Source organism: Pogonomyrmex barbatus, unplaced genomic scaffold (assembly GCF_055798465.1).
Source record: "Pogonomyrmex barbatus isolate J1 unplaced genomic scaffold, ASM5579846v1 scaffold13, whole genome shotgun sequence".
NCBI lineage: Eukaryota > Metazoa > Arthropoda > Insecta > Hymenoptera > Formicidae > Pogonomyrmex > Pogonomyrmex barbatus.
In genome coordinates, this window is record NW_028297109.1 from 4,842,498 (window position 1) to 4,869,135 (window position 26,638).

The 26,638-nt window shown below is 34.1% G+C and overlaps 3 protein-coding genes and 1 long non-coding RNA gene across 7 annotated transcripts in view; 1 reads left to right on the top strand and 3 right to left on the bottom strand.

The window, feature by feature from the left end:
• The window catches only part of jbug (filamin-type immunoglobulin domains fbug), a 37,709-nt gene extending 30,611 nt beyond the window's left edge, over positions 1-7,098 (bottom strand). Inside the window, exons 1-2 of one of the 3 annotated variants that reach the window (XM_011636905.3) lie at positions 6,844-7,098; positions 3,148-3,527 (exon numbers count right to left, since the gene is read on the bottom strand). In XM_011636905.3, coding sequence (XP_011635207.2) covers positions 3,148-3,517 — 370 coding nt within the window. In that variant the 5' untranslated portion in view covers positions 3,518-3,527; positions 6,844-7,098. Of the gene's footprint in view, positions 1-3,147; positions 3,528-6,367 lie in introns of all 3 variants that reach the window. The other 2 variants (XM_089072591.1, XM_089072590.1) reach the window with 2 other exon arrangements.
• The window catches only part of LOC105425907 (uncharacterized), a 31,871-nt gene extending 19,452 nt beyond the window's left edge, over positions 1-12,419 (top strand). Inside the window, exon 3 of one of the 2 annotated variants that reach the window (XR_016138329.1) lies at positions 12,290-12,419. This is a non-coding gene — a long non-coding RNA (uncharacterized LOC105425907). Of the gene's footprint in view, positions 1-7,664; positions 8,068-12,289 lie in introns of those variants that run through there. The other variant, XR_016138327.1, reaches the window with a different exon arrangement.
• Positions 8,417-14,588, bottom strand: LOC148937578 (juvenile hormone esterase-like). The gene is made up of 8 exons (XM_089072599.1): positions 13,753-14,588; positions 13,219-13,384; positions 12,110-12,588; positions 11,869-12,025; positions 11,257-11,432; positions 11,054-11,201; positions 10,235-10,385; positions 8,417-9,892 (listed from the first exon to the last, which is right to left on the bottom strand). The coding sequence occupies exons 1-8, from the start codon at positions 13,858-13,860 to the stop codon at positions 9,619-9,621; spliced, it is 1,659 nt and encodes a 552-aa protein (XP_088928725.1). The 5' UTR covers positions 13,861-14,588; the 3' UTR covers positions 8,417-9,618.
• A 4,215-nt stretch (positions 14,589-18,803) lies between these two features.
• LOC105425909 (esterase FE4-like) lies at positions 18,804-23,313 on the bottom strand. Its single transcript, XM_011636906.2, has 9 exons — positions 22,838-23,313; positions 22,124-22,261; positions 21,586-21,748; positions 21,001-21,479; positions 20,757-20,925; positions 20,096-20,271; positions 19,893-20,040; positions 19,402-19,543; positions 18,804-19,099 (listed from the first exon to the last, which is right to left on the bottom strand). Exons 1-9 carry the CDS (start codon positions 23,099-23,101, stop codon positions 18,826-18,828), a joined length of 1,953 nt encoding a protein of 650 aa, XP_011635208.2. The 5' UTR covers positions 23,102-23,313; the 3' UTR covers positions 18,804-18,825.
• Positions 23,314-26,638: the final 3,325 nt, after the last annotated feature.

Here is a 26,638-nt window from a genome sequence, read left to right on the forward strand (position 1 = left end):
ACGAAGGAAGAGGCAACGACCTCGAGGCTCCGATTTGCAAGGTGTGACGCGAAATGAGAAACCAGCGTGCGATCGAACATTCAGAAGCGGTACGCACGCAGCGGACCGCGGTGCGTGAACGTTGCGAATTTTTCGAAGGAATATTAAATCCAGTAAGATATTCTCCCCGTCGCTTCTTTTTTTTTTTTTTTTTTTGCAGAGGAAAAAAAGTCTGTCGCAGGGGGAGACGATGGAAGAGGATCCGAACGAGGCGTTGTTCGAAGTCACGTTTCGCGACGTCATGCGCGAGATTAAAAGCACCGCGGTAGAAGCGCGGACCTTCGGGCGTCGCTGAAAGACAGTCGCTTGTTCAACGATGACCCGCATATTCGAAACGATTACGTCTCCGTCGTCCGTGTGCTGACTCATAGGCAGGCCAGCGTTGCGCGCTTTATTATTATTATGGTCCGAGGAAAACGTATTACCTCTGCCGTGTGGCGTGTGGCGGGTAATGGCCCGGATCGCCGCCGATACTTCCGAGTAGGAAAATTATCCTTTCAACTCGCGCTTTCGCGCTTCGCGATCGCTCGACGGTGGAAGGTGGAAGTCGCGGGGTTATTCCATTGTCGGAAATAAAAAAACGCAATTAACGCCGTGATGATTTCAATCGCCGCTATGCCGAGTGATGTCACATGCATAAAATGAACAGCAAATGAGCTCGCGGCGGTTCGAGGAAAAGATCTCGCGAAAGAGAGATTAATTCGAGCGAGTCGCGAGAATAAAAAAACACAGAGAGAGAGAGAGAGAGAGAGAGAGAGAGAGAGAGAGAGAGGGGGAGGGAGAGGGAGAGAGAGAATTCAGGGAAGTCACGGATTAAATCGGGAGAGCATCGCAGCGAGATTGCGCTCGGCGCGCGGCGCAATTTGCTCGTACGTGCGCAATCAGGGGCGAACTGATTCCGAAGGGTGTTACATTCGACATTTTTTTTTCATAAACGCATACGGAGGAAAAAAATCCGCACGTGATCGGCGCACACGGAGATCGGGACGAGGCATAGTAAATATATTTTTCGCGATCTCTTTCTCCGCGGCCGAGAGGGCGAGAGGAGGGAAGACGCGCATTTCCAGCGATTGCTCGTTACCTGTGGAATGCGTCGTGGCGGCTCCCTCGTACTTTGATTGCATATCATTATTAATAACGCGTCTCACGCGTGCGCGTGTACCTCTTTCCCGCACCTCGGCACGCCACGGGGGGAGAGAGTTAATGAACACGGAGAGAGTTCTCCCACGTGGCTTATTATATATATATCTCTCGTTGGCGATCAACAAACGAGTTGCGAACTACGGCGAACTACGGCGTATCGATGTTTTCCGAAAAAAGATTAAGCGGATTATAGAAACGAACAAGAGAAGGATATAATCGAATTTAAAAAAATTTTGCTGAAATATCTGAAAATTTGGCCAGATACTAATCTGAAAATGATTTTGAAATAATTAAAATAATTATGCAGAAAACTTAAACGTGGTGATAATACTGTAAATATTTTTTATATTTTAGTAATCAGTTGAACGCTGTATTTAATTATTTTAATTCTTTTGGGTTTTTAATTATTTTAATTATTTCAACATCTTTTAATTATTTCAAGAAAATTATTTTCAGATATCCGATTAAATTTTCAAATATTTTAGCAAAACTGTTCTTCTTCTTTCTGTGTATCATTCATATTCAGGTATCATGATAAGAGAATAAGAAATATCGTTATTTAAATCATCGTAGAAATGTCACTTTTAATTAACATCGTTTATTATGAAAAAAATATACCTTCCGTTGGCGATCAATGAATAAGTTGCGAGATTGAAAGGTGGTCATTATTCAAGAAAGATTAAGCAGATTGGAGGGGCGCTACCGAATTTTAAGTATCACGGTCAAAGAATACATAAAACGCCATCATTTAAATATCACCGCAAAAATGTCACTCTTGACTGACGTGTCTTAATAAAAAAAAAAAAAAAAAATCTCTTCCTCTACTAAAATCCGCTTTATTAACGAGAATCTAATCAGATTTATCTTTAATCTTTCCGCACAATAAAATAATCGTCGAGCAAACGTCGGGCGTAATGTTGCTGCGAGAAATGTGTGCTATTGAAAGGACTTAAAAAGCGTAGCTATCCTGATTTCTTTTTTGTAAATTCATTTCTGAGATAATTAAAAAAGTGGCAGAACGGCTCGGCCGATTGTCCAGTATTGATTCATCGAGATGGATGGTGGAAGCTTATTATTCGATTGCCACGCATATCAGCGCGTATTATCGAAGGCTGGATATTTCATGAATACATTGTAGAAACGCGAGTCATAACGTCGTTCCAATTATGAGGCGTAATTGGACGTTGAACGCGTGCAACGCCTTGATGGTTTCGCGCGACCGTGGAAGGACGGCCGGCCTTCGCCTCGCCGAGTTGTACCCTTGCAATTCTCGTCAATCTATATGAAACACGGTATTTTGCCTACATTGCGGCTCGTAAAAGTGCGAAAGTTCCAGCGACGGCGGATAATTTATATTGATTAATCTTGAAAACGTCACGGACCGCGATGAAATATGATAGAATATATCGAGTTACGAGCGAAAATATTTAACGTAGATTGAGTTGATTAATCAGTATTTACGATAAATTAAATAGAATAATAATAAATCTGACTAATAGTACATAATAATATACAATTATGTAATATTATATATAATTGTCAATGAAACGAATTGAAAATTTATATATCAATATAAAAAATTAATCAGATATAAATCAGAGATTAATCTCATTGGATAAATTAAAATAATGAAATAGAATACTTAAGTATACTAATAATAACGCCAAAAGCTTTAATATTTTAGCAACCCACCTGATTGCCCTAAATATTTTGATGACCCAATAAAATTATTTTCCGATCAATTTTCCAGATACATTTAATTAATTTTTAGTTACGCAAGACCGTTTCTTGTCTTGCCGTTTGTTAAAAATGTCCTGGATATACTTCTATGCACGCTCAATGTTAAAACAATTCCATCGTCAAGGATAAAATTATGCGATCCTTCATTTCGAGTACAATCACGCTCATTGTATTCTAATTATAATTCCACTTCCGGTAGAGATCAAATGAATGCGACTCGCTTACCGATGTTGACGAGTTTGACGCCGTCGGCCTCGATGGCCTGCAGCGCCGTGGACACGTTCTCCAGGTGGTGGTGCTGGTTCGCCGGTCGCGGGTTCCATCGTGGCAGGCGGCGTTTCGTTAACACCTCGACCAGGGCGCAGAGACGCGTGCCATCCCTAAAATCCTCGGCGAGGTCCAGCACGGGGCCACCGCCCACGTCGCCGGCGTGCTTCAGATGCTCGTTCACCCAGTTCCGGAAGGTGTTGGCCTGGATCTCCACCCAGAGATCCTCGTGGCCCTTGATCGGCATCCCCTTGGCGGCCGTACCCTCGGCCGAACGGGCCACCAGGCCCACCAGCTGTTCTGGTCGCAACTGCTCGGCGGACTGCATTCTCGGATTCCTGTCGATAACACCGAGCTTTGTATGCCAATCATAATTTGATAATTTTGGGAAAAAAATAATTTTACGTAAAGAATGAAATTCCTTTATGAGAAGAATAATTTTGCTGAAGTATCTAAAAATGTGGCCAAATATAAATCTGATATAAATCTGCGAATAATTTTGTCGTGCTACTAAAATGTAATTAAAACGTAAGACGTTCAAATTGCTTAACTATCTAAAAGCTTTTGTAGTATCATCACGTTTAAGCATCGTAATTATTTTGGTGGTTTGGTAAATTATTTTTAAATCTGAAATTTTTAAATCAGCTTCAGCAAAATCCTTCTTTACGTGTGTTGTTTCATGTTCCTCTTCAATTAAAAATTCATTGGGTCGTTCGAAGGAGAAAGTTACTTATATGCATGAGTCTCATCTATGCAGATTACCTCACCAATTGCAATTTTGTCGACAGACTTTTCATCAAGCTTGAGATTCTATAATATTAAACATCCTTGCTTAATCTCGAATTAGGGCAAAGTAAAGTCGCAGAGAGGGAGAATACATTTGCTTACGATTGCGTAAAATTGTTTACGAATACGTTTCGCGTTTTAATCGCCGTACATTGCAATTGACAATTCGTTTCGATTAAGCGCGCACCGCACGAGCCGCACCGTACGCGGTGCGTGTCGAAGTGCGTAACGAATAATCAATTACGAAATAAATTTAATTGCTCGTGCGAAACGCTCGAGTGGAACACGTTTCGCATGGCGCGACCTGCGAGCGCGACCTTTGAGGTCGTCCCGTTGCGTCAGGATGCGATTTATCGCGGCGGAAAAACCGACGGCGGTCGCGCGCATTGCGCAACCATTGTGGCGCGACGAGGAAGATCCAGCGGGAGAATTTCGCGTGGGTGAAAGTGTCGGGGCGCAAAAACACCTGCGAAACCGGCGTTCGTCGCGTCGACATACCTGTCCGATCGCGCGCATAATCGGTTTCCGCGTGTCTGTCCTCGGCAGCGAGTCCGCTGCGATTTTTTTTTTTTTTTAATTTTATTCCCGCCGCGCTAATTCGGCGGCGACAAGCGGCCGAAGTCAAAACGGAGAAACGGCGTAAGAAAGCGTTGAGACGGAATTCACCAATTACCACGAAACGACACGCGAGGTATCCTGGCGCTGCGTGAAATAAATGATAAGACAGATTCGTGATGGCGGCACTTCTCGAGTCGGCATGGCGGCACACTTGTGCCGGAGATGTTAAAGAAAAAAGAGAAAGAAGAAAACTTGCCGAAAGCGCCGAGGCGTCCGATCGAGATCCGTTAATTACGACAGAAATGCCCGAACTCGCGTAAAGTAAAAAGTTTTTATTATCGTTGGAAAATTGTTAGGCGGTCTACTTTTGCCGCAAGAAACGCAACGCGATTCAAATCTAGATGCTATCGAGAAGCCATCGTTTCGTTTCTGAGGCTAATTCGCGTTTCCGGCGTTGTCCAAAGCGGACGGTGTCTCAATGCTCCGGCGTTAATTTTTTTTGCGAATTAAAAATGGCAAATTGCATCGATGCCTTTACGATATGCCGAACGTAAAAGATTCTCGAGCGCGCGTCGTGTGGGTTTCTGTTTTTATGCGTAATTCATGCATCAGTGGTGAGCTGTTTCATCGCGGCGTGACATCATTGTTGTCTCAAAAGCTCGCCTGACCGCTTGCGTAAGTGCGTAAAAATCTACGCTTGGTCGTTTCAGGCCTCGTCCTCGTGAGCACGTCGCGAACGATTAACGGCGGCTCTTCCCGATTTTGCGAGGCAATCGAGGACGTAAGTAACCCGCTAAAAATCCAGATGTTAATTAACTCCTCTCTTTCTCTCTCTCTCTCTCTCTCTCTCTCTTTCTCTCTCCTCTTTTCGTGTATTACATAACAGTCCATGAAGTCCGGCCTGAGATCGCGTGACTTGACGATCGCGATCGAGAACGTAATTGAGACGTAATAAAAAAGCACCGTAAAGAAGATTTGGATTTGTTATAAAAAAAGAAGAATCCGCCGTTATACTTTTTAATGAGAAGTCTAGAATTCGTGCGCGGCAGACGCAGAGCGGGGAAGATCCCGACATTTATCAGAACGTGTCTGGCGAAATCAAACAGAGATCGCTCTCGCGCATCCGCACGTGAACGACACGCGTGAATTAAATTCACTTAAGCGATACACGGGGCGTGCACACGCGACTTTCACCGCGATCTTAAATTTTATTCACCATGCACGCACTCACGCACGGATTTTCCGTCATTCATGTCGCTCGAGAGTACGCCGGTGAAAAATTGGCGACCAAAGCGTTCCATTCATTATAGTTCAATGGAGTAATGAATCGTTATCGGATTATTTATTATTTACGATAGCGATTATGTAATCGACTGATTGAAATCGAAAAGGCTCCGCGCCATGAAGCGACAAAAAGACTCCGTTTATCAGAATCTTGCTCGAGAATGATTAGTAGAAATTAAAATTAACTTTTATAATTCTTTCATCCTGTGTAGATTTTAAACTCTCTGATATTTAATTGGATTTTTGGATTGACAAATTTTTTATTCTATGAATTGTTAAAATTTTTTTGAGTACAAATTCTGGAATTACGCTGATAGAAGGCTCGTTGCCTTTTACGACAAGTAGACATTTCCAGTTCTCTCTTGTTCGAGATCCTTGATCTTATTCTAGATTTTAGTCCTTGTGAAACCATAAAACTGTGAAACCTTGATTCTAAATTTTATAAATTATCGGATACTTGAAGGAATACTTGAATTATAAGTTTTTAAGTTCAGTTGATATCCTTGGTATCAAGTCTCAGATCGCACGAAGATTATCTTAGAAATCTCACGAATTATAAAATTCCTCGAGAGATGGAAATCCGAGACCATTTAGAATCCTCTCATCGCAGATGATTATAGATTGTCAGTTTTGCAAATCTTCCCGCGACTAAAAAGTTCCTCCGTCTAAGGTCGTTGTCTTCTATTTTACTCATGATAGCTCTCTTCCGAGGCGTAGATTCTCAGATGCGCAGCTTGACTTGGCAACTTTGCCAGTCGACAGCGTCTACAAATTCTTCATTCGACGATTACGACGAGAAACATCTGACAGGTCTACCGTTCGAGCACCTTCGCAGAAGCATTCTGATAAACGGAATCCCGCTGTCCGGCCGTTACAACTTCACGACGTCCGGAGGACTATACTCGCCGTCGACGTGAATCACACGCACGGAAACGCACGCACACACGCATATCCCCATCCACCCACTCGCGTAACCGCGCGCACGCAAGACGTAGGAACGCACGGTATGCGAACTGGTGTATTTACGTTGGCTCCTCCTCGCGGACTGGCACCTCGCGGTTCCACCAGGTCGATCGGCGTGTGGCTTATGATGACAACGGCGAACGTCGACGACGACGACGACGACGACGACGACGACGACGACGACGATGACGACGACGACGACGACGATAACGACGAGCTGTGTTACGCGGGGAACGCCATTTTTGGACCGCCGCGACGCCGTGCGTTGACGAGTGTTCGACGTGCGTGAGCTCACTGCAGCTCACTGAACCGACATGGAGACCCCTTCCTCTCGCGTTCTCCGACGGTTCTCCGATACAATCGCCCGTTGTGGGATCCGCGCGATTGTAATGGGAGCAGGACCGTAGCGGCGAACAACATGGCGCCGACGTAGCGGTATCAAATGCTGGACTTGAAGGATGAAAACTAAAGATTTTTTTCACGTCAATTTGCTACTTAATTTGCTTTGTTTAAAATTAAAAAAAAAAAAAAAACAAGAGACTCTCGAAGAACGACGATAAATATAAATCACGTGCAATCGATGACTCCCCTCGTGATTCATGGGAAAAATCAAAGTGGTTCTCGAAATCTCGCGAAAGCGATGGGGCAGATATTTTGGAGAACAGCATCGCGCTTGCTGCTAGACGACGACGTGGGAATGAATATGTAATATCGGTTTTACGAAAATAATATCGACGATCTACTTAAGTTAAAATAGATCAGATTTTCTTGATGCATTCGCTACGTGAACACATTTTTTTGAATATTTTTTTCTACATACATATTATCACGCATATGTAATTTTTCTTGCTATATCCAGGTGTGATTTGAGTTATATATTGCAGATTTGTCGCATGATACTTTCCTGAGTTCTGGGCGGCAGAAACGGACAAACGGTTCCGCAAGGTGGTGGCACCTGCCGGAACCGTAATCGTCATTGCTGTATACGAACAGGAGAGCTTCTCTGCGCCTAAACGGTGAACGGCATTAATGAACGGCAATGTTTAGAGTTTGAACATCTCCTACCCTATTCGGCGCATCTGTGACGTCAACATAATTCTAATCGTATGAGAATTTCCTTAGCGCGACTATAATAGCGCAGCGTAACAACCTGTCTAGCTGTAATGTTTATCCACAACTGAACGAAGATTAACAATTAGCAGTAATGTTGTCTTAGATCTGTATTTCAACTAAAACTAATTGGTTTTTTATCAAATAAACATGACTCTTTTTCATGCAACAGTATAATTTTAATTGTCTTTCTTCATTTATGACAAATAAAAGAAGAAAAAATTACGGACTGCATCCTTTTTTATAGTTTTCTCTCATATTTTTATTCATTTTAAATATTCGGCAAACATGTAATGAAAGACAAAGATGCAAAATGTAATATAGAAAATACTATAAAAGAACATGCGATATCCCCTGAGATGATTTCGTATGATGACATAGCGGAGACTTCGATTCCAATTATGCGAATTAAGCGAGATCTCTCTCGATCGGGCGTTGATATCTCCGCGCGAATCAGCGCGCCGATCCAAAAGTTCAACCCACTCTCGACACATTTCGAAACGCTCTAATTTATTTGCCTTTGTGCGGTGCACAGTGGCGAGATACAATGCCTGACATTAAATATTACAAAACGTCGATTTTTCACAAGGAAATTACGATATTACGTTGTGATATTCTAATTACTGCTACTATTACAGACTGTGACGTGGTCATATTTAATGTGAATGCATATGCTATATTGTAATATTTATACATATATTTACATCTTATGTTATATATTATACATATAAATATATTTATATTAATATATATATATATATATATATATTTTATTATTTATATGTTAATATTTATATTAATAAATATATTTGAGTCCTTTATAAGTTAAATTGATTAGCTTATAAGATGAACTAACTTATAAAATAAATAGTAGAAAAAATTGGATATTCATAATGATTAATTACAAACTAATCGTATACTATGACACGCTTTGATTAAAGAATTTATATAAGAGGAGAAACTGAATTAATTTGGCTTGTGTATATTATAAACATAATTTATGCATTATTGCAATGGTTAGAGTGCAATTAATTAATAAGCACATTAATTAAAATTACTAGAAAAAAATCACATTACGATATACTGAAGACAGATCGCATAAAAAATGCGCGACATACTACGTAAATAGTTATGAGTAAAGGTTGAGGAATAAATCTGGTACAAGGTTGCTAATGGCGAACTACCAATAGTTTGTCACTGTTAGCTTCATATCAGACTAGAAATCTCTCGACAAGACGACGCGACGTATCGGACATATGTATCTATTAAAGATTGATTAGTGCTGAAAGAAAGTAATTATTCATATAATTTTCTTTCATTAGCGCGTTTACTTTCAAATTAGAAAAAAAGGAACGCAACAATTATTTATTTTAACTGCATAAATAAAAAAATGTTGAGTTGCTGAAACCTATTATCGATATAACAGTACTCTTCTACATCGATTCTACTTCGACAATGCAGGAAAGCTCGTAACAGATAACATAGCTTATAGTGAAAATTCTACAGATATTAAATTCCTCTCACTCAAATTGATTTTGAAAATCAAATTGGTAAGAAAAAGAATCGATTCTTAGATTCGATTCCTTCAAACTTTGATTTGGAATGCATGAACAGAAAAATCATTTAAATAATATACGAAGCGCATAAATAATAGTCAATCAGCTTACAACTTACTGGATAATTTATCGCGTTTTTACTATGTTTATTTACGAATAGATACAATTTTATTTATAAAAATATGATCATTGACAATATAATTAATGTAATTATTATCTTGCAGTCGATCGTATTAGCGTTACTGGCAAGTGTATCTTTTGATGGCACGATAAACACATCTAGCGGTATAGATACGTTTGACAAATTCTCCCAGAATGTCATTCTATCAGGCAGGAAAAAGCGTTCCACATAATAGTCGGGCCATTTCTTCTTCCCAAATATCATAAATTTGTGATGATCGCGGTAATCGGGCCATATGGAAGATAGTGCATTATAATATTTTACCCTGTACATGTATAATAAATCAGCAAGAAAAACATCCGATGAACAAAATGGAACTTCAAACTAATGATTTATTATCTGGTTATGACTATATGACGGATTACGTAAAATTAGCGTAAAGAATAAGAGAAAGAATAAGAAAAATTCCTATTTTTTTGAAATATTCATAATAATAATAATAATAATAATAATAATAATAATAATAATAATAATAATCTAATAAAAACAATTATCTTTTGGAATTTGCACAGTATAAATGTTTTCGATAAATCTTTCGATGAAGATATTCGAATATTGCATAAATAACGCGAATAATGCTTTAATTATACAACGTAATTATACTTACTCTTTCCTCATGAAATATGTCCACATCTCTAGTACGGCATCAATCATGGTCACATCCGTTCCCATTAAGTGCAATGATACATTCTTAGATACAAACATACTGTACTTCAATGTAGGAAAAATGGAAATTAAATCATCGCTGAGAGAAACACCTAGGGAAAAAATTATTAATGTAAATCTTTACAATGAATGTTTACAAATATTTCATGATCGGATTTATTATTGGCATGCGAAAACAACCAATGTAATTAATGACAAAAGATATACTTTTTTCTTCATGTTAAATAGCTTCTTAAATACCTTTTGATTATTATTGTAATTATTTTTATTATTTGATTATTATTTTAATTACTTTAATTATTTTTACTATATTATATTCATATTTAAAAGTCTTCTGAAATTTAAAATCAAGAGAGAAATATCATAGCGTTAAGATTTATCTTCAATAGATTTAATTATGACTACTAGATCTGCAAGAAGTTTTTCTATAAGAAAAACTGTGTAGGGGCTAGATGGGAAAAACTATGTGGGGGGTAGATGGAAAAAACTATGTGGGCACTAAATGGGAAGAACTATGTGGGGGCCAGATGGGAAAAACTATGTGGAAACTAGATGGGAAAAACCATTTGGGGACTAGATAGGAAAAACTAGAGGGGGGGCAATATGGGAAACAATATGGCTAGATGGGAAAAAGATCTATTAGTAAAGATCTATTAGAAAGTAAAGTTTTGTCTCCGGAAGATTTCATATTTCTTTTGTATCTGATTGTGTTTTGTGAAGAATCAATTTTCTAATTCTCTGTTATTATGTTACGACGTACCACTGCTAAACGGAATGCCCATAGCGTAAGTACTCGAAAACGTGCTCTCGTATGCGAAGACGGAGAAATACATGCTGGAATTTGCTTTTTTCGACTGATAATGTAAACTTTGGAACACCGGCCATATTCTTAGAGAATCACTCAACATCTGAAGAAATAATCTTGTTATCAAATGTTATCTACGTATACATCCTTGAACTTACCGCCGTAACATTACATGTCATCAGACTCGTTCCATTTTTCTCACAATAAAAATCCTGTACTGCGGAAGTGAAAACTTTAGCGTTCGAAATCACATTTTCACATTCCGCAAGGTAGTGAAAATATTCTTTGAAATTCTCCGACAGTTCGGTCGTCACGATGGGATTTTTTCTGAACTCTGAAACGAATACAAATAGACACGAGTATCGCTGAATTCTTTTTTCTCCATGTCGCTATCGAAAATCTATTGGAAATAGATATAATTTCTTCCTTGGAACATATATTAGATACAGCTAGGCATCTCGTTAAAAATTAGACTCTTAGTTTTGTTTAATAAAAGATTAATTAATGTAATAGTATGAATAATATCTATGGTCTAGGGTCTAGAGAAAAATTATTCTACTGTGTTTTATATATTTTTAAGTTGTAATAAGGAATATCAATTCCATACTGTAAATAGTGCTGATTCTCATTTGCCCATTTACCACATCATATCTAATACCGAGAATCACCTCATTAATAATTATTTGACTTATTTAGAATTATTTGAAATAATTTGCGCGACAGCTTTTATTAATTAAATATTATTACTGAGAATAATAATGGAAAATTACCTGCGGTCTGGAATAAAACTTCATCTTTCACGACTTGCATGATGACAGGTATATCGCGGAACAATCCTTCTTTTATTATTTTCAAAGGATGCATCGTTAGAATGGCATCCTCCGAATCGGGTTCCAATGTAGGCCCAAATACAGCAAATGGATTGTCCTTCCAAATATACGAACACAAAATTAGTGTCATTATGATAAATTTTTAATTAACATTTTTTATGACACTACTGACAACACTTACAAAAGACTGTGTCATTTTTACTATTTTCTCCGCGTCAATCCTTCTCATACAAGACATTATCTCTTCGTCATCTTTTATGGTATACTTTGAGTACAAAACGTCAGCGCTACATCTTTTTCCATTATTTTCTTCCGAACGTTTGTTGGTTGTGTCATTCATGTCGTCGTCTTTTTTTGGCAGGCAACCGACAAGCTTTGCCAATTTCAAGCATACTTGTCTATACTTTCTTGGGGGATGAAGGCTCCATGGAGTTAAAGCGGAACCACTGTGCAAAATATATTTATAGAAGAGACCTTCGGTCTTCTTTGAAAGAGCTAAAAAATGAGTTATCGCAGCACCCGCATTCATTCCCATAAGAGTCACCGCACTGCGATCCCCATTGAAGCTATGGATATTCTCTTGTATCCATTCGAGGGCCAGTTTTACATCTTTAATGCCGTAATTACCTGGAGAGGCTTCGTTCACTGTGCTAAAAAAGCCTAAGTAATCGAATTTATTATTTATATATTATGAGGTCAATTTTATCTGGATTATATTGTGCTGAAATTTACAATGTATATATACATGTATGTATACCATTACGTTCAGAAAAAAAAGTCGTACCAATAACTAGAAACTACTTTGTATACAAATAACGTCTCAATTGTGTATAAGTTAAAATTGTAATAAGAATAATTAATAAGTTATATGAATCAAGAAAATATAATAATATTAATTATTTGTAGTAAATCTAAAAAATTAGATAAACTAATATACTATACTAACTAAAATTAGATAACTAATATACTATATATCGTTATTAATATGTATTTTTTAAATTTATCTCAACGATATTGTGTTTTTGCTTCACAAAAATATTTGCAAAAATTTAATAGTTTCTTCTATTTGTATGAAGTTTATATAACTACATAGTTATGGTTGAGTCGCTATTTCTCTATCAATTAATAATTTACATGTATTGTTATCATGACTCTATTTTTATTGTATTCAATAATACTTTCGTATTTCTTACTTTGGAATATTAGTTGCAGATATTTAAATTTCGTAATTGTCTTAAATACAGTTACTAGAAATATTTTGTTTTCTCTCAGTGTGTTTTTCCTACTTACCTAAAGCATTGAGACGGTAACTCAATGTTACGACGATCACATGGAGTTGCAACAAATAATCCGGAGCATATTGTTTGCTATTACTGCTGCCTATATTAAATCCACCTGGGTGCACAAAAACTAAAACTGGTAGATGTGTGAATACCCATCTGCTTTTCGCTGAAGTCTGTGGAGATTTTTGATAATATGGAATAGAATTATTATATATGGATAAACTAGCAAAATATTTTTGAATGAATAGTGAACAATGAATAATAAATAATTGTGCTAAATTTAATATAGAAATCACTGAATGTCACAATAATAACGTAACCTTAAATCGTTTAAGTTTCATTAAGTCATTAAGTTATCTAGTGATATAATCAAATTTGTTCATGGAACATTGTAATTCTCTGTTTTTAAACTTTGAATAGAACAATTAAAATTACACGTGATACTAATTATTTACACAAGAATATTGCTAGAATTTTATTATTATTTCATATTCCGATTATTGATATTTACTGATAAATAATGTATAATGCAATCACTTACATCAGGAGTGAAGATATTTAGATAAAGGCAATCTTCACTGCCAACAATTCTGGTTCCTTTTATATCAATTTGAATACATTTCTGTCCATCGGTCGTAGCATCGCGCATTTCCGTCCACGTGTTATTCCAACGTTGAGGACTCTAATAACATGAATTGATTATATATTAATTAAATAAATATTAATTAATTAAATTATCTTAATTTGTCTGAATTTAAATAAATTTCATCTAAGACAATACACGAAAAAATTATCTCTTTTGAAGTACCTAAAAATTTGATCAGTTAGAGATAACTTCGTTAGATCTTCAAAAAAAAAAAAAAAAAAAAAAAAAAAGAAAAGAATGAAATAATTAAGTAAAAACTTGAATTGGTTCTTAACATATAAAAAATATGTGCAAAAAAATATTTTCATCATTCTTAAGCGTTCTACATTCTATTTTCTAATCTTTATCTAATTATTAAATCAAATGTTTATTCTCCAGCACCAATACCATTTTTGTGTATAGGTAAATACGTCAATATTAATTTTCATTTAGTTACAATGAAAGAAAATGAGATTAAAAAAAATCTCATCAAAATCTTTAAACATGTTTCTCAAATGAAAGTTAAATATATATCGGCAAGTTTCTTCTATGCTATTGCTAAGGCGTGTACGTAAAAATGAGAATGATATACGCTATATGAATATCTAGGCACCTTGAATCTCAGTTCGCCCACCGGTGGTTGCGCGTAGGGTATTCCAAGAAAATTCGCGATCGGCCGATTACCAGATAGGGACAAACTCCACTTCCCGCGAAGCGAGCCCCATTTCGTGGAGATTACAGGTGGCTCAGAAAGATCGTAAGCATCTACATGGCCGATTAGATACACAAGAATGACCAAACATCGCCAAATCCTACCGTCCAGACGAAAACATTGTGCCGATGCGAAAAATTTGTGTGGCTGTATACTTCCGAGAGATGTTGCACGAAAAAACCAACTGAAATGCACCAATTTTATAAGTAAAACCACATAATGCGTTATCGTGTGACATAACATGATTGCAGTATGTTTATCTCCTGGGAGAATGATGCGTCAACCAGTGATTTCAACAGTGATATGAAATTCTTCCCAATGTTTTAAAAATCGATTATTCTAGACAATAAATAATTGATTGTTGATTAATTTTTAAAAATCTTGATTCTTACTATCGATTACTTTTTTTGTAAGAGTATTCATTTTTTTTAATAATAGATAGTGCTACACTTTGGCAATAATACAGGCTTCACATTGCGTCCGACGATAAGACGTATGGCATGATCAGAGAGATTCTTAGAATCGATTCTATCAAATTTTCGCATTACTATTCATCAGCGCCGCGTAAAAAATAAACAATAATAATCTATGCCGTTCACATATTTTTAAAACAAGAAGATTATAGACAGCCATAAATGGATTTATCTGGTTTTTGCGATAAATAATTAGCCTCAGTGATCGAATGGTTAAGAAGGGAATCTGGTTTAGAAGATCTAAAAATTCGATTTTCTCGAAAGAGTCTTAATCGATAGTGGATGCCTTCCATTTAGTAACACAAGTCGATACAAGTATCGTTTTATCTTATCTTTTCGCTTTATTTTACTCATTGAATGCCAAGAAAGATAGGATGATACTTGTGTCGACTTGTGTCACTAAATGGAAGGCACTCATTAACACTTTCTGAAAATATCCCCTTAAAATTTGCAGTCAAAAGTCAAAGTACTTTTCGAGAAGAGTCGTGCATCGAGCAGGTATACGAACGCGTAACGCGTTTTCAGATTTTCAGATTTTCGCCTTTTCAGATTTTCAGAATAGAATTAATGACTCGGAAGATCTTTTGTATTTAATAAGATGAGTCATGCGTTTACATTTATTAGTGTGAATGCATATTTGAATATGTAGAACAACTAAGGAAAACTAACCGAAGTACTAAAAAAAAAAAAAAGGGAAAAAAATTAACAAAATATTATGAATTATGGTCACGGAAAGTGAGTGATATAGATTCGATTCATGGCTGAGGTGAAATTTTTACAATAAAGTTTTCGTTGAGTGGGGGAATAATCAATTTCCAAAATTGATTATCGATTTGTTAAGAGAATAAATTCAGATATTACTACTACGTTGCTAGTTCGGTAATTTAATAACACGTAATTCGCGATATAAAGCATTTTGCTTCGAATTTATATATATTCAAGGAAACGAAGGTAATATTAAAACAGCACTATCTATTATAAAAAAAGTCGAACTTCTAAAAAAAAATTCAATTCAGTAAGAATCAAGATTTTCAAGAATCGATTAGTAGTCCATTACTTATCGATTAAACTTATCGTTAAAACTTATCATTTAAAATTATCGATTTTTCAAGAATCCGGAAGGAATTTCATATCACTAACTGACAAGCGTTTTTCCTCATTACTTATCTGATTGTCACGAAAAACTGATGCTTGAGAATCGATTCTAGTTACAAAAGATGCATTGATTTTGAAAATCAAATTGGTAAAAGAAGAAGAATCGATTCTCAAAATCGATTCCTTCAAATTTTCGCATTACTAATCAACATTGAACTGAAACGAGCGACAATGAAGCGTTATTTAAATAGAGTTCATGAACAAGTCGATCTCCCCCCCCCCCGGGGATGATTTTGTATGATGACGTAGCGGAGACTTCGATTCTAATTATGCGAATTAAGCGAGATCTCTCTCGATCAGGCGTTGACATCTCCACCGCGAAACAGTATGTCGATTCAGAAGTTCATCCCACTCTCGACACATTTCAAAACGTTCTAATTTATTCGCCTTTGTGCGGTGCACAGTAGCAGGACACAATGCCTGATATTAAATATTACGAAACGTCAACTTTTTACAAGGAAATTACGATATTGCGATGTTCTAATTGCCGCCATTATTACAGACTGTGACGTGGTCATATTTAATCCGAATGCATGTACTACACTGTAATACTTATGTATATTTATACCTTATTTTATATATATAAATATATTTATATTAATGTAATGTAAATATATTTTCATTATATTGTATATTATATAATATTTATATTAATAAATATATTTATTCTTTATATTTATATATATATATATATATATATATATATATATATGAGTCCTCAGAAATTAAATTAATTAATCTTATAAAATAAATAGCAGAAAAAATCAAATATTACAAATATTATAATTATTGTAAATATATAAATATTATAGTTTTAAACTAATCATGTACTTCGATGCTTTGCTTAAAATGTTTATATAAAAAGTGAAACTGAATCAGTTTGGCTTGTGTATATTATAAACATAATATGCATATTATCTAATATTGTAGTTGTAAATGTTACAGTGCAATAATTCACATTATTTAATATTGCTAAAAAGAACCACATCAAAATATATTGAAGACAGACGCAAATGCGTAACATATTATATAAATAGTTATGAGTAAAATTGAGTAAATCTGGTCAAGGTTGCTAATGGCGAACTGCCAATAGTTTGTCACTGTTCGTATCAAATTACTGGCTTTTCTCGCCAAGACGACGCGACGTGTTGCATGTATCTTTATTAGATTAGAGATTGATTAATATGCTGAAAGAAAGTGATTGTTAATACCGTTTTCCGAATCATGAAAATGTTTTATTTTCAAATAAAAAGAAAAAAATGAAACAACTATTTATTTTTTATTTAGTTTTAAATACAAAATGTCGAATTACTGAAATACCTACTTTTGATATAACAGTGTCCTGCTACATTGATATTTTGACAATGCAGTAGAACTCTTGAACGAAAGAACGCAGCGTATAGAAAACACCCTGTAGAAATTTTATTCCCTCTTACTAGACTCTAATTTTGAAACAGATAAAGTAACTCTGAATTCTGATAATAAAATCTGACGCAGAAATGCCTGCATGCCTGCATGACTTCTGAAAAAAACTTGTTCGATAAAGAGTTTATTAAAAAAAAAAAAATTAATTTGTCGATGGACTAGGAGGACGTAAGAGAAAAAAAAAGCAGATCCTGACTTAATTGTTATAAAAGATGATGGTTCAAGGAGTCATAGCTTTATGTAAAAATTATTCTATTCTTTAATCTAGACCAAATACTAGTATAGACCAACCTTTAGACTGAGCTCCTAAAGATAGTGTAAAAATATATTCTTTTTACTCATTTGAAACAAGTATTATATATGAAGAAGACAAATAAAACTGTATATTTAAATTTTTTATTATCTGAAAAATGTCTATTCAGGTGGCATTTTCTAATCATGATTTCGTGTCGTTTTTGTACAACGAGTGTCAAAACAGATATAGTAAAAATAGAGAAAAAATAAATATAACAGTTAAATAATAAATTTAGTAATACGGTGCAGTAAACGTAAGCTCACTCGTCTTGAACATTTATTTACACTGTTAAATTCAGAATTCCATCCTTTTCAAAATTATTTATTTATCGACGCTATTAACAACTGTATCGTTTTCATGCGAGAAAAATAAGTATCAGGCAGTAAACGAAACAGCTTCGCTCGGTATTTATTATCATTACTTTTTATTAGCGCAAGTAAACCTGCGGAAAGTGTGAATATATATAAAATAGAACTGCAAGAGAGGAATCGTATGAATTGTGTCATATTTATATTTTGTTGTATCCATATTTACTCTAGGTTTCTCTTCCCCCCCCCTCTCTCTCTCTCTCTCTCTCTCTCTCTTTCTGACGCTGTTAAATAAAATATTATTTTACTAATAGTCAGAATGTGTATCTCACGATAAATATTTTTACAAATATTTTTACGTGTAAAACGTTATATCCAATTTTATTCGCATATTTTTCTCTTTGAAGAAAAAGAGTTTAAACTACAAACGGCTTTGATGTATAATTTAAACTTTGATTCGAACCGCCCAAACAGAAAAATCATTTAAATAAAATATATACGATACACATAATTAATTACATTGATGTCAGCTTAACCTAATCTGGATAATTTATCGCGTCTTTATCGTTTTTATTTAGTATAGATTTTTAGTATAGATATTTAGTATAGATATAATTTTATTTATGAGAGTATAATCATTGACAATACAATTAATGTAACTATTAGCTCGCGATCGATCGCATTAGCGTTATTGGTGATAACTGTATCTTTCGATGGCACGATAAACACATCTATCGGTATCGATACGTTTGACATCAACTTCTCCCAGAATGCCATTCTATCAGGCAAGAAATCGCTTTGTACCACAATTTCCGGTGCTTTCCCAATCCCAAATCTCATAAACTTGTGATGATAGTAATCAGGCCACTCAGGGACCAGCCGTGTTCTTGGTATTCTGTGCATACATAAATATTATCAGTAAGAACGTCCGATCATTGCTGTACGGAATTTCAGGCTAACGATTTAGTATATTCGGCTTTGAATAGATGATGGATTACGTAAGCTTCCAGCATAAACGGAAGTATGTACGACAAGAGAAATACCTGTTTCTCAAAATTTTTATAATAATAATAAAAATAATTTTTTAATATTTTGGAACTCGCTCGCGCAGTAAATAAATAAATAAATTTTCTCGAAACATTACATCTTTTATGAAGATATTCGTATTGCATATATAACGCTATTAATTATATTTACCCTTTCTTCGCGAAACTTGTCCACATCTCTGTTACAATATTAATCATGGTTTTATCATACTCTGTATTGTGCAGTAACAAATCCGGAAACATATTATTTAATATAGGAAAGAAATAGTTCATATCGTCCCCGTGACAAACACCTAGAGAAACAGATTGTTAATTTAAATTTTTACGCAAATGTTTCATTATCGATTTTAGCACGCAAAGCAACCAACATAATTAATGACAAAAAAATTTCTTTTTTCTTTATATTGCTTTTTAAACAACTCTTTTCGTCATAATTATTTTTATTATATTATATTTATATTCAGAAGTCTCTTAAAAATTCAAAATCAGGAGAGAAATATCATAGTGTTAAATTATTAATAAGTTTAATTATGCCTACAAGATAAAACAAAAGCTTCGAAAGATTTTACATGTATCCTGTTAAGAATCAATTTAAATTTGTCCTAATTCTCTGTTATTAGGTTGATGTTACGAATGACGTACCGTAGTAAATCGGAATGCCAGTAGAATAGGTATGCGAGAACGTGCCCTCGTACGCGAAGAAAGAGAAGTAAATGCTGGAATTTGCTTTTTTCGACTGATATTGTAGAGTTTGAAACACCGACCACATTATTAGGGCATCACTTGCCATCTAGAGAAATAAATTCGTTATCAAATGTTACCTAAGTATCCGCTCTCAAACTCACCTCCGTAATATTATACATCGGAGTCGTTGTTATATTTCCCTTACAGTAAAAATCCTGTATCGCGGACGTGAACATTTTGGTGTTCGAAACCACATTTTCATATTCCGCAAAATAGAGAAAATATTCTTCGAAATTCTCTATGAATTCGGTCCTGACGTCGCGATTTATGATTAAGTCTGAAATGAATAGACACGAATTTCGTCGAATTCTTCTCTGTCCGCATCGCCATTGAAAATTTATTAGAAATATAATTTCCTTCTTGGAACATAATAATAAATATAGCTAAGGACTTTGTTAAAAATGGGACTTTGAACTTTATTTAAAGTTAACTAATATAATAGTATGAATCATAACCGAGAGCGAGCGTGGCACAGTAGATGGCGCATTGGTCTAAAGATCCCAGGTTCAAGATCCCGGTAGGATCAAAAATATTTTCGCTCTTGTGCCTTCTCTCGATCGCGGTCTAATAAACCGCGAGAGTATTCTTACCCATAAGAACCTCCTCGAAAATGTGCCGTTCGGAACCGGCATTAAAATGTAGGTCTCATATGCCTGTGCATCACCTACATGCACACAGGCATATGAGAGTGAGGTAGAACAGGCCTTATACGAAAGGAGAATTAAATATTATCTATTATTACAACGAATAATAGAAAATTACCGGTCGTCTTCACTAAGCCTTCATCTTTCACGACTTGCATTATCGCTGGCATATCGCGAAAGAATCCTTCCTTTATTATCTTCAATGGATGCATCGTCAGGATAGCGTCCTCCGAATCAAGTTCCAATGTAGGTCCAAATACAGCTTGTGGATTGTTCTCCCAAACATGCTAATACAAAATTATTATGAACTATTGACCTATCATTAACATTTTTTTTTTTATAACACTACTGACGACACTTACGAAAGACTGTGTCATGTTTAGTATTTTCCTCGCGTCAACTTTTCTCATGCAAGACATTATCTCTTCGTCATCTTTTATGGTATAGCTTGAGTACAAAACGTCATCGTAGGCGCTGCTTCCATTATTTTCTTCCGAACTTTTGTCGATTGTGTCATTCATGCCGTTGCCTCTTTTCGGCAGGCAGCCAACAAGTTTTGCCAATTTCAAGCATACTTGTCTATACTTTCTCGGAGGATGAAAACTCCACGGATGTAAAGCGGTACCACTGTGCAAAATATATTTATCAAAGAGACCCTCGGTCTTCTTTGAGAGAGCTAAAATATGAGTCGTCGCAGCACCGGCACTTAATCCCATAAGAGTCACTGATCTGCGATCCCCATTGAAGCTATGGATATTCTCTTGTATCCATTCGAGGGCCATCTTTACATCTTTAATGCCGTAATTACCTGGAGAGACTTCGTTCATTGTGCTAAAAAAGCCTAAGTAATCGAGCTTGTTATTTATATATTATGGTGAGATCTATTTTATCTGGATTATCTTATGTCTAAATTTGCGATATATTTACCATTATTTTTTTTTTCTTACCTAAGGCACTAAGACGATAATTCAATGTGACGAGGATCACATCGTGATTCAACAAATAATCCGGCGCATATAGTTTGCTATCACTACTGCCTCCTTTAAATATACCTGGGTGTATAAAAACTAAAACCGGTAGATTTTGGGATCTCTGTCGAATCTCTAAAATCTATTAAGATTTTTGATAATGATGGAATGACAGAATTATATATGAATTATATGTGAATAGAAGAGCGAAATATTTTTAATAATGAATAGTTGCACTAAACGTTTAATGTGAAAACCGCTGAATGTCACAATAGCAGCGTAACCTTCATTCGTTTAGGTTTAATTAAGTCAGATCAGATAACCTTGTGGACTAATTAATTCGTTCTTGAAAGATTGTAATTCTCTATCTATTAAACTTATATGAATAGACTGACGCAAATTATGCGCGATGCTACTTACTTGATATGCAAGAATATCCGTTATCAGAGTTTTATTATTATTTCATATTGCTATTATTATAATTAATATTTACTGTGTGTATAATGCAATCACTTACGTCGGGGATAAAAATATTTAGATAAAGACAATCTTCACTGCCAACAATTTTGGTTCCATTTGTAATTTGAATACATTTCTGCCCGTCGATCGTAGCGTCGCGTATTTTCATCCACGTGTTATTCCATTGTTGCGGACTCTAATAACATGTATTGATTATATATTAATTAAATATGTGTTAATTAAATTATCTTAATTTATCTGAATTTAAATATATTACATCTATTACAATATACGGAAAAAGTTATTTTTCCTGAAATATCTAAAAATTTGATCAGAGATGATTTCATTGGATCAGATAATTATATAGGTCGCTTAAATTGATTTTTAAAATATAAAAAATTTTTGCAAAAAAATATTCATTTTCATCATCCTTAAGTATTCTACATAATTATTTTCAATTCTTTATCTAGTTAAATTTTTATTAAAATAATCAAATCATAGACGTTAATCGGCGAAGAAGATCTTAGTGTCGAATAATTTTTCTTTGTTGAATTAATATATAAATTCAACAAGGCAAATTTTTATTCCTTAGCAAAAGCTTTTGTAGTTTTTGTGTAAGTCAACATTGACTTTTACTTAGTTACAAAATGAAGTTAAAAAAATCTCATCAAAGTCTTTAACATTTTTCTCAAATAAAAATCAATTATATATCAATTAATTTTTTTTATATTATTACTGAGGCGTGTACATAAGGGTGAGAATATCTACGCACCCTGAATCTCAGTTCGCCCACCGGTGGTTGTGCGTAGGGTATTCCAAGGAAATTCGCGATCGGCCGATTACCAGGTACGGACCAGCTCCACTTGCCGCGAAACAAGCCCCATTTCGTGTTAATTATGGGTGGCTGGGAAGAGTTGAAAGCAACTGCAAGGCTGAGTAGATACACGAGGACCCACAAATATCGCCAAATCCTACCGTTCAAGCAAAGACATCGTGCCGAGACGGAGCAATGCGTGAGAAATTCGTGCGGCCGCATATTTGTCGCAAAGGATGTCGTACGTATTGTCGCGCGAAAAACCTACTGAAATGTAGCAGTTTTTCATGTAGAACCGCGATCTATCACGTGACACGTGAATGCAATACGTTTAATTTCTGTGAAAGTGATGCATCAACACTGTGCTGTGAAACGAGCGATTATGAAACGTTATTTAAATAGAGTTCACGAACAGGCTAACAAGATAACAAGCTATTTTACGGTTTTTTTGATTGTAGAATCTCAGTTAATTAGCTGATTCGTAAATAATTCTATTAACTTAATCTACCGTTGTCAAACTCCTATGCAAATTAGGTCATTAATGGTTAATAAAGGTAATTAAAATTAGCGTACAAATTACTTAAGTCTTAAGATAATTTATTTATTATTTATTAAGTCTTAAGATATAAGTTATTTCTTAATTTTTCAATTCTCAAATGATAAAATTATCAATTTAATTTCATCAAAATAAATCATGTAAAATAAATGATTAAAATATCACACATACATGATATTAATTTACATTTAGCTATTCTTTTTACATATTTATTTCTCAAAAAATCGGAAAAAATTTATTTTTCAGGGGAAGTAATTTTTTAAATATTCCATCTTTGTGTGAATGCCCCGCTATTTTTGTATCATTTATATCTATTTATTATTTCTATCATGTAGATTAACTTTAATCTCGGTTTAAATCTACTCTTTATTTTTTCTAATTTTCTAAAAAAAATTAAAAAAAAGAAGAAAGTCAAATTAAACCCCGAGACTAAAATTAATCTACAATTAAAGTTAGTTGGTAGAAATGGGCATTATTCATCAGATGGATTTCTATCAACTATGTTATTGAACAAGGAATAATGCGGTTTTTGACAGCTTGGAGTTTAGCGGTTTTTGACAGCTTGGAGTTTAGCTACTTACTGCACATTATTACTCGGAAAGGACAGTGCTGGATATAGATTTAAAAAATAATTTTGTTAAGCCATCAAAATAATTATATGAAACATCTAAATTGACTGCTACAAAAAAATTTAGTAATATTATTATGATATTTAAACACGCTACATAATAATTTTGATGGTCCAACAAAATTATTTTTCAGATCTATACCTATAGGTAAATTTTTAAATTTTACAGTAGAATTGTTTTTGTCCGTGTACATATACAAAAGCAATTTAATTGTTCGTATTCATTGCATTAGTGAATACGTAATATTTTAACTCTCCACCGTAACATTATAGTATACTTCACAATGTCAACAGTCGTGCATGGTAATTTAACACTCGAAATACGAACTATTTTGCAAGTGCTGCTTTTACAACAGCAGGATAAAATAATAATGTAAAAAAATGCGGCTTGCAAAAAAAAATAAGTTGAATAAGTTTTAATACGATAATATTCTCTAAGAATTAAAACTTCTATTAAAACTTATTCAACTTATTTTTTTCTTTCATATTCTTAAGAATTTCGATAAACAAACCTATGGTTTCTATAATTCTATGAAATTAATTTTCCTATCGCAAAAGATATAAGACATGTATGATCACGGCTGAGTCTTGCCCAATAATTATTTTTATGTAACTTTATATATATATATATATATATAAAATTATTTTTATTAAAATAATTAAATATTTTAATTTTTACTAAAATAATTTTATATATATATAATTATTTTTGAATATAAATATATATATATATATATATATATTCAATAAAGAGGAAAAGGCTTTATTTTTGTCATTATCAGCTGATTGCGAGCAACTAAAATTATATATTCCTCTTAATATTATGTAATATATAATATTTCCTATAATATTGATAATTAGATAAATAATATCGACTAAAAATCACTTATAGAAATAAATATCACTGCAAATATTACCTTAACTAGGCTTCGAATCTGGAACTTCCAGAACAAGTGTCTTTATTAGTTCGATTAACTTGTGGTAACATTTATTGAAATGACAAGATAGTAATGCTTAGATTAGATTATTATTTTGCTGATGTATATAACATGAACATGTAAAAACTGATAGTACATTTTGATAAGAAATGTCTATAAGTCATATAAAGTCGCAATTGAATCTTGATGCTTAATTATTAAATAATAATCGATATTATTTATTTGATTATCGAGATTAGAGGGATAATAATTCTGATTCTTTAATTAGCTCATAAATCTTCTGGTGTGTAGTTAGTGGCAAAAACAAAGCCTATTGAATTTATACATATAAATTCAAATAATTATTAAATATATCTTATATTATATACGTCTTACATATATTTCTTAAAAATACTTATCAATCTTTAAATATTTATGATATATATGTCGATGAAAATACATATTGTCCTTGTATTATTCATTTAAAAAAAAAATGAATCGTAATCGAACTGATAAAGACATTCGTCCCAAAACATTGGAAGATTTTAGATTCGAATGTAAAATGTATGAGATAATATTTCATAAAAATTATAGAAGAAAATAAACTGTCACTAATAAATTCATGTCATATTATTGAACAGTATATTATGATACTTGAAACAATTTAGATAAAAGACGTCTCAATGCAAATTCTTCAGTTATAAATTAGAATTAGAGATATTTAAGATAATTAATATGTTTAATATGTTTTATTTAAATTATATATGTTATTATTTAATAATTATTTGAATTTATATGTATAAATTCAATAGGCTCTGTTTCTGCCAACTATATGCCGTTTCCAGAAGATTTGCAAGTTAATCGAAGAATTATTATCCCTCTAATATCAATATTATCCCTCGATAATCAAATAAATAATATCGATCATTATTTAATAATTATTAAATATCAAGATTCAATCACGATTATAGATCTGGCACAAAGATTCATCCAAAGAACCGAAATCTCTGGTTGAAAATTGAAAACGTGACAATGTAGTAATGTAGTTCTATACCGAAATGATAATGTAGAGAACAGAATTATCGATACTTCAATTCCCTCTAGATGAGGGCGCATTCCTATCTTCCCGAGTTTAGTCTCCAGAAACCCTTTAAGGAATATATATTTACATACACACACACACACACACACACACACACACACACACACATACAAACACACACATACACATCACACAAAATTATATATTTATTTATATTTTTTTATATATTCAGTACTTATTGAGATTATATTCTCATGTATAATAAATATATTTATTAATCTCAATAAGTACTGAAGAAAAGAAAAAATTGGACAGAATGGAATCTTTCTTTTTTGATAATATATCTTTTAAATAAAATTAAAGAAAAGCATGATCTACTTTTGCAATTTTCTGCGTTTCCTGCAACATTCTCAGAATTTGCATGCGCTGTTAAAATGAATCATATGAAAATCCTATATCGAAGATAAAGATCATCTGCTATTTAAAATTCACACATCTAAAAGAGCTCCAACTCTTCGGACGAATTAGAAGCTTTAACGTTAAATAGATCATTAAATAAGATTCAATGTGACAATGGCATTTCGAAACTCCTGCACCACACATTTCGAAATGTCGA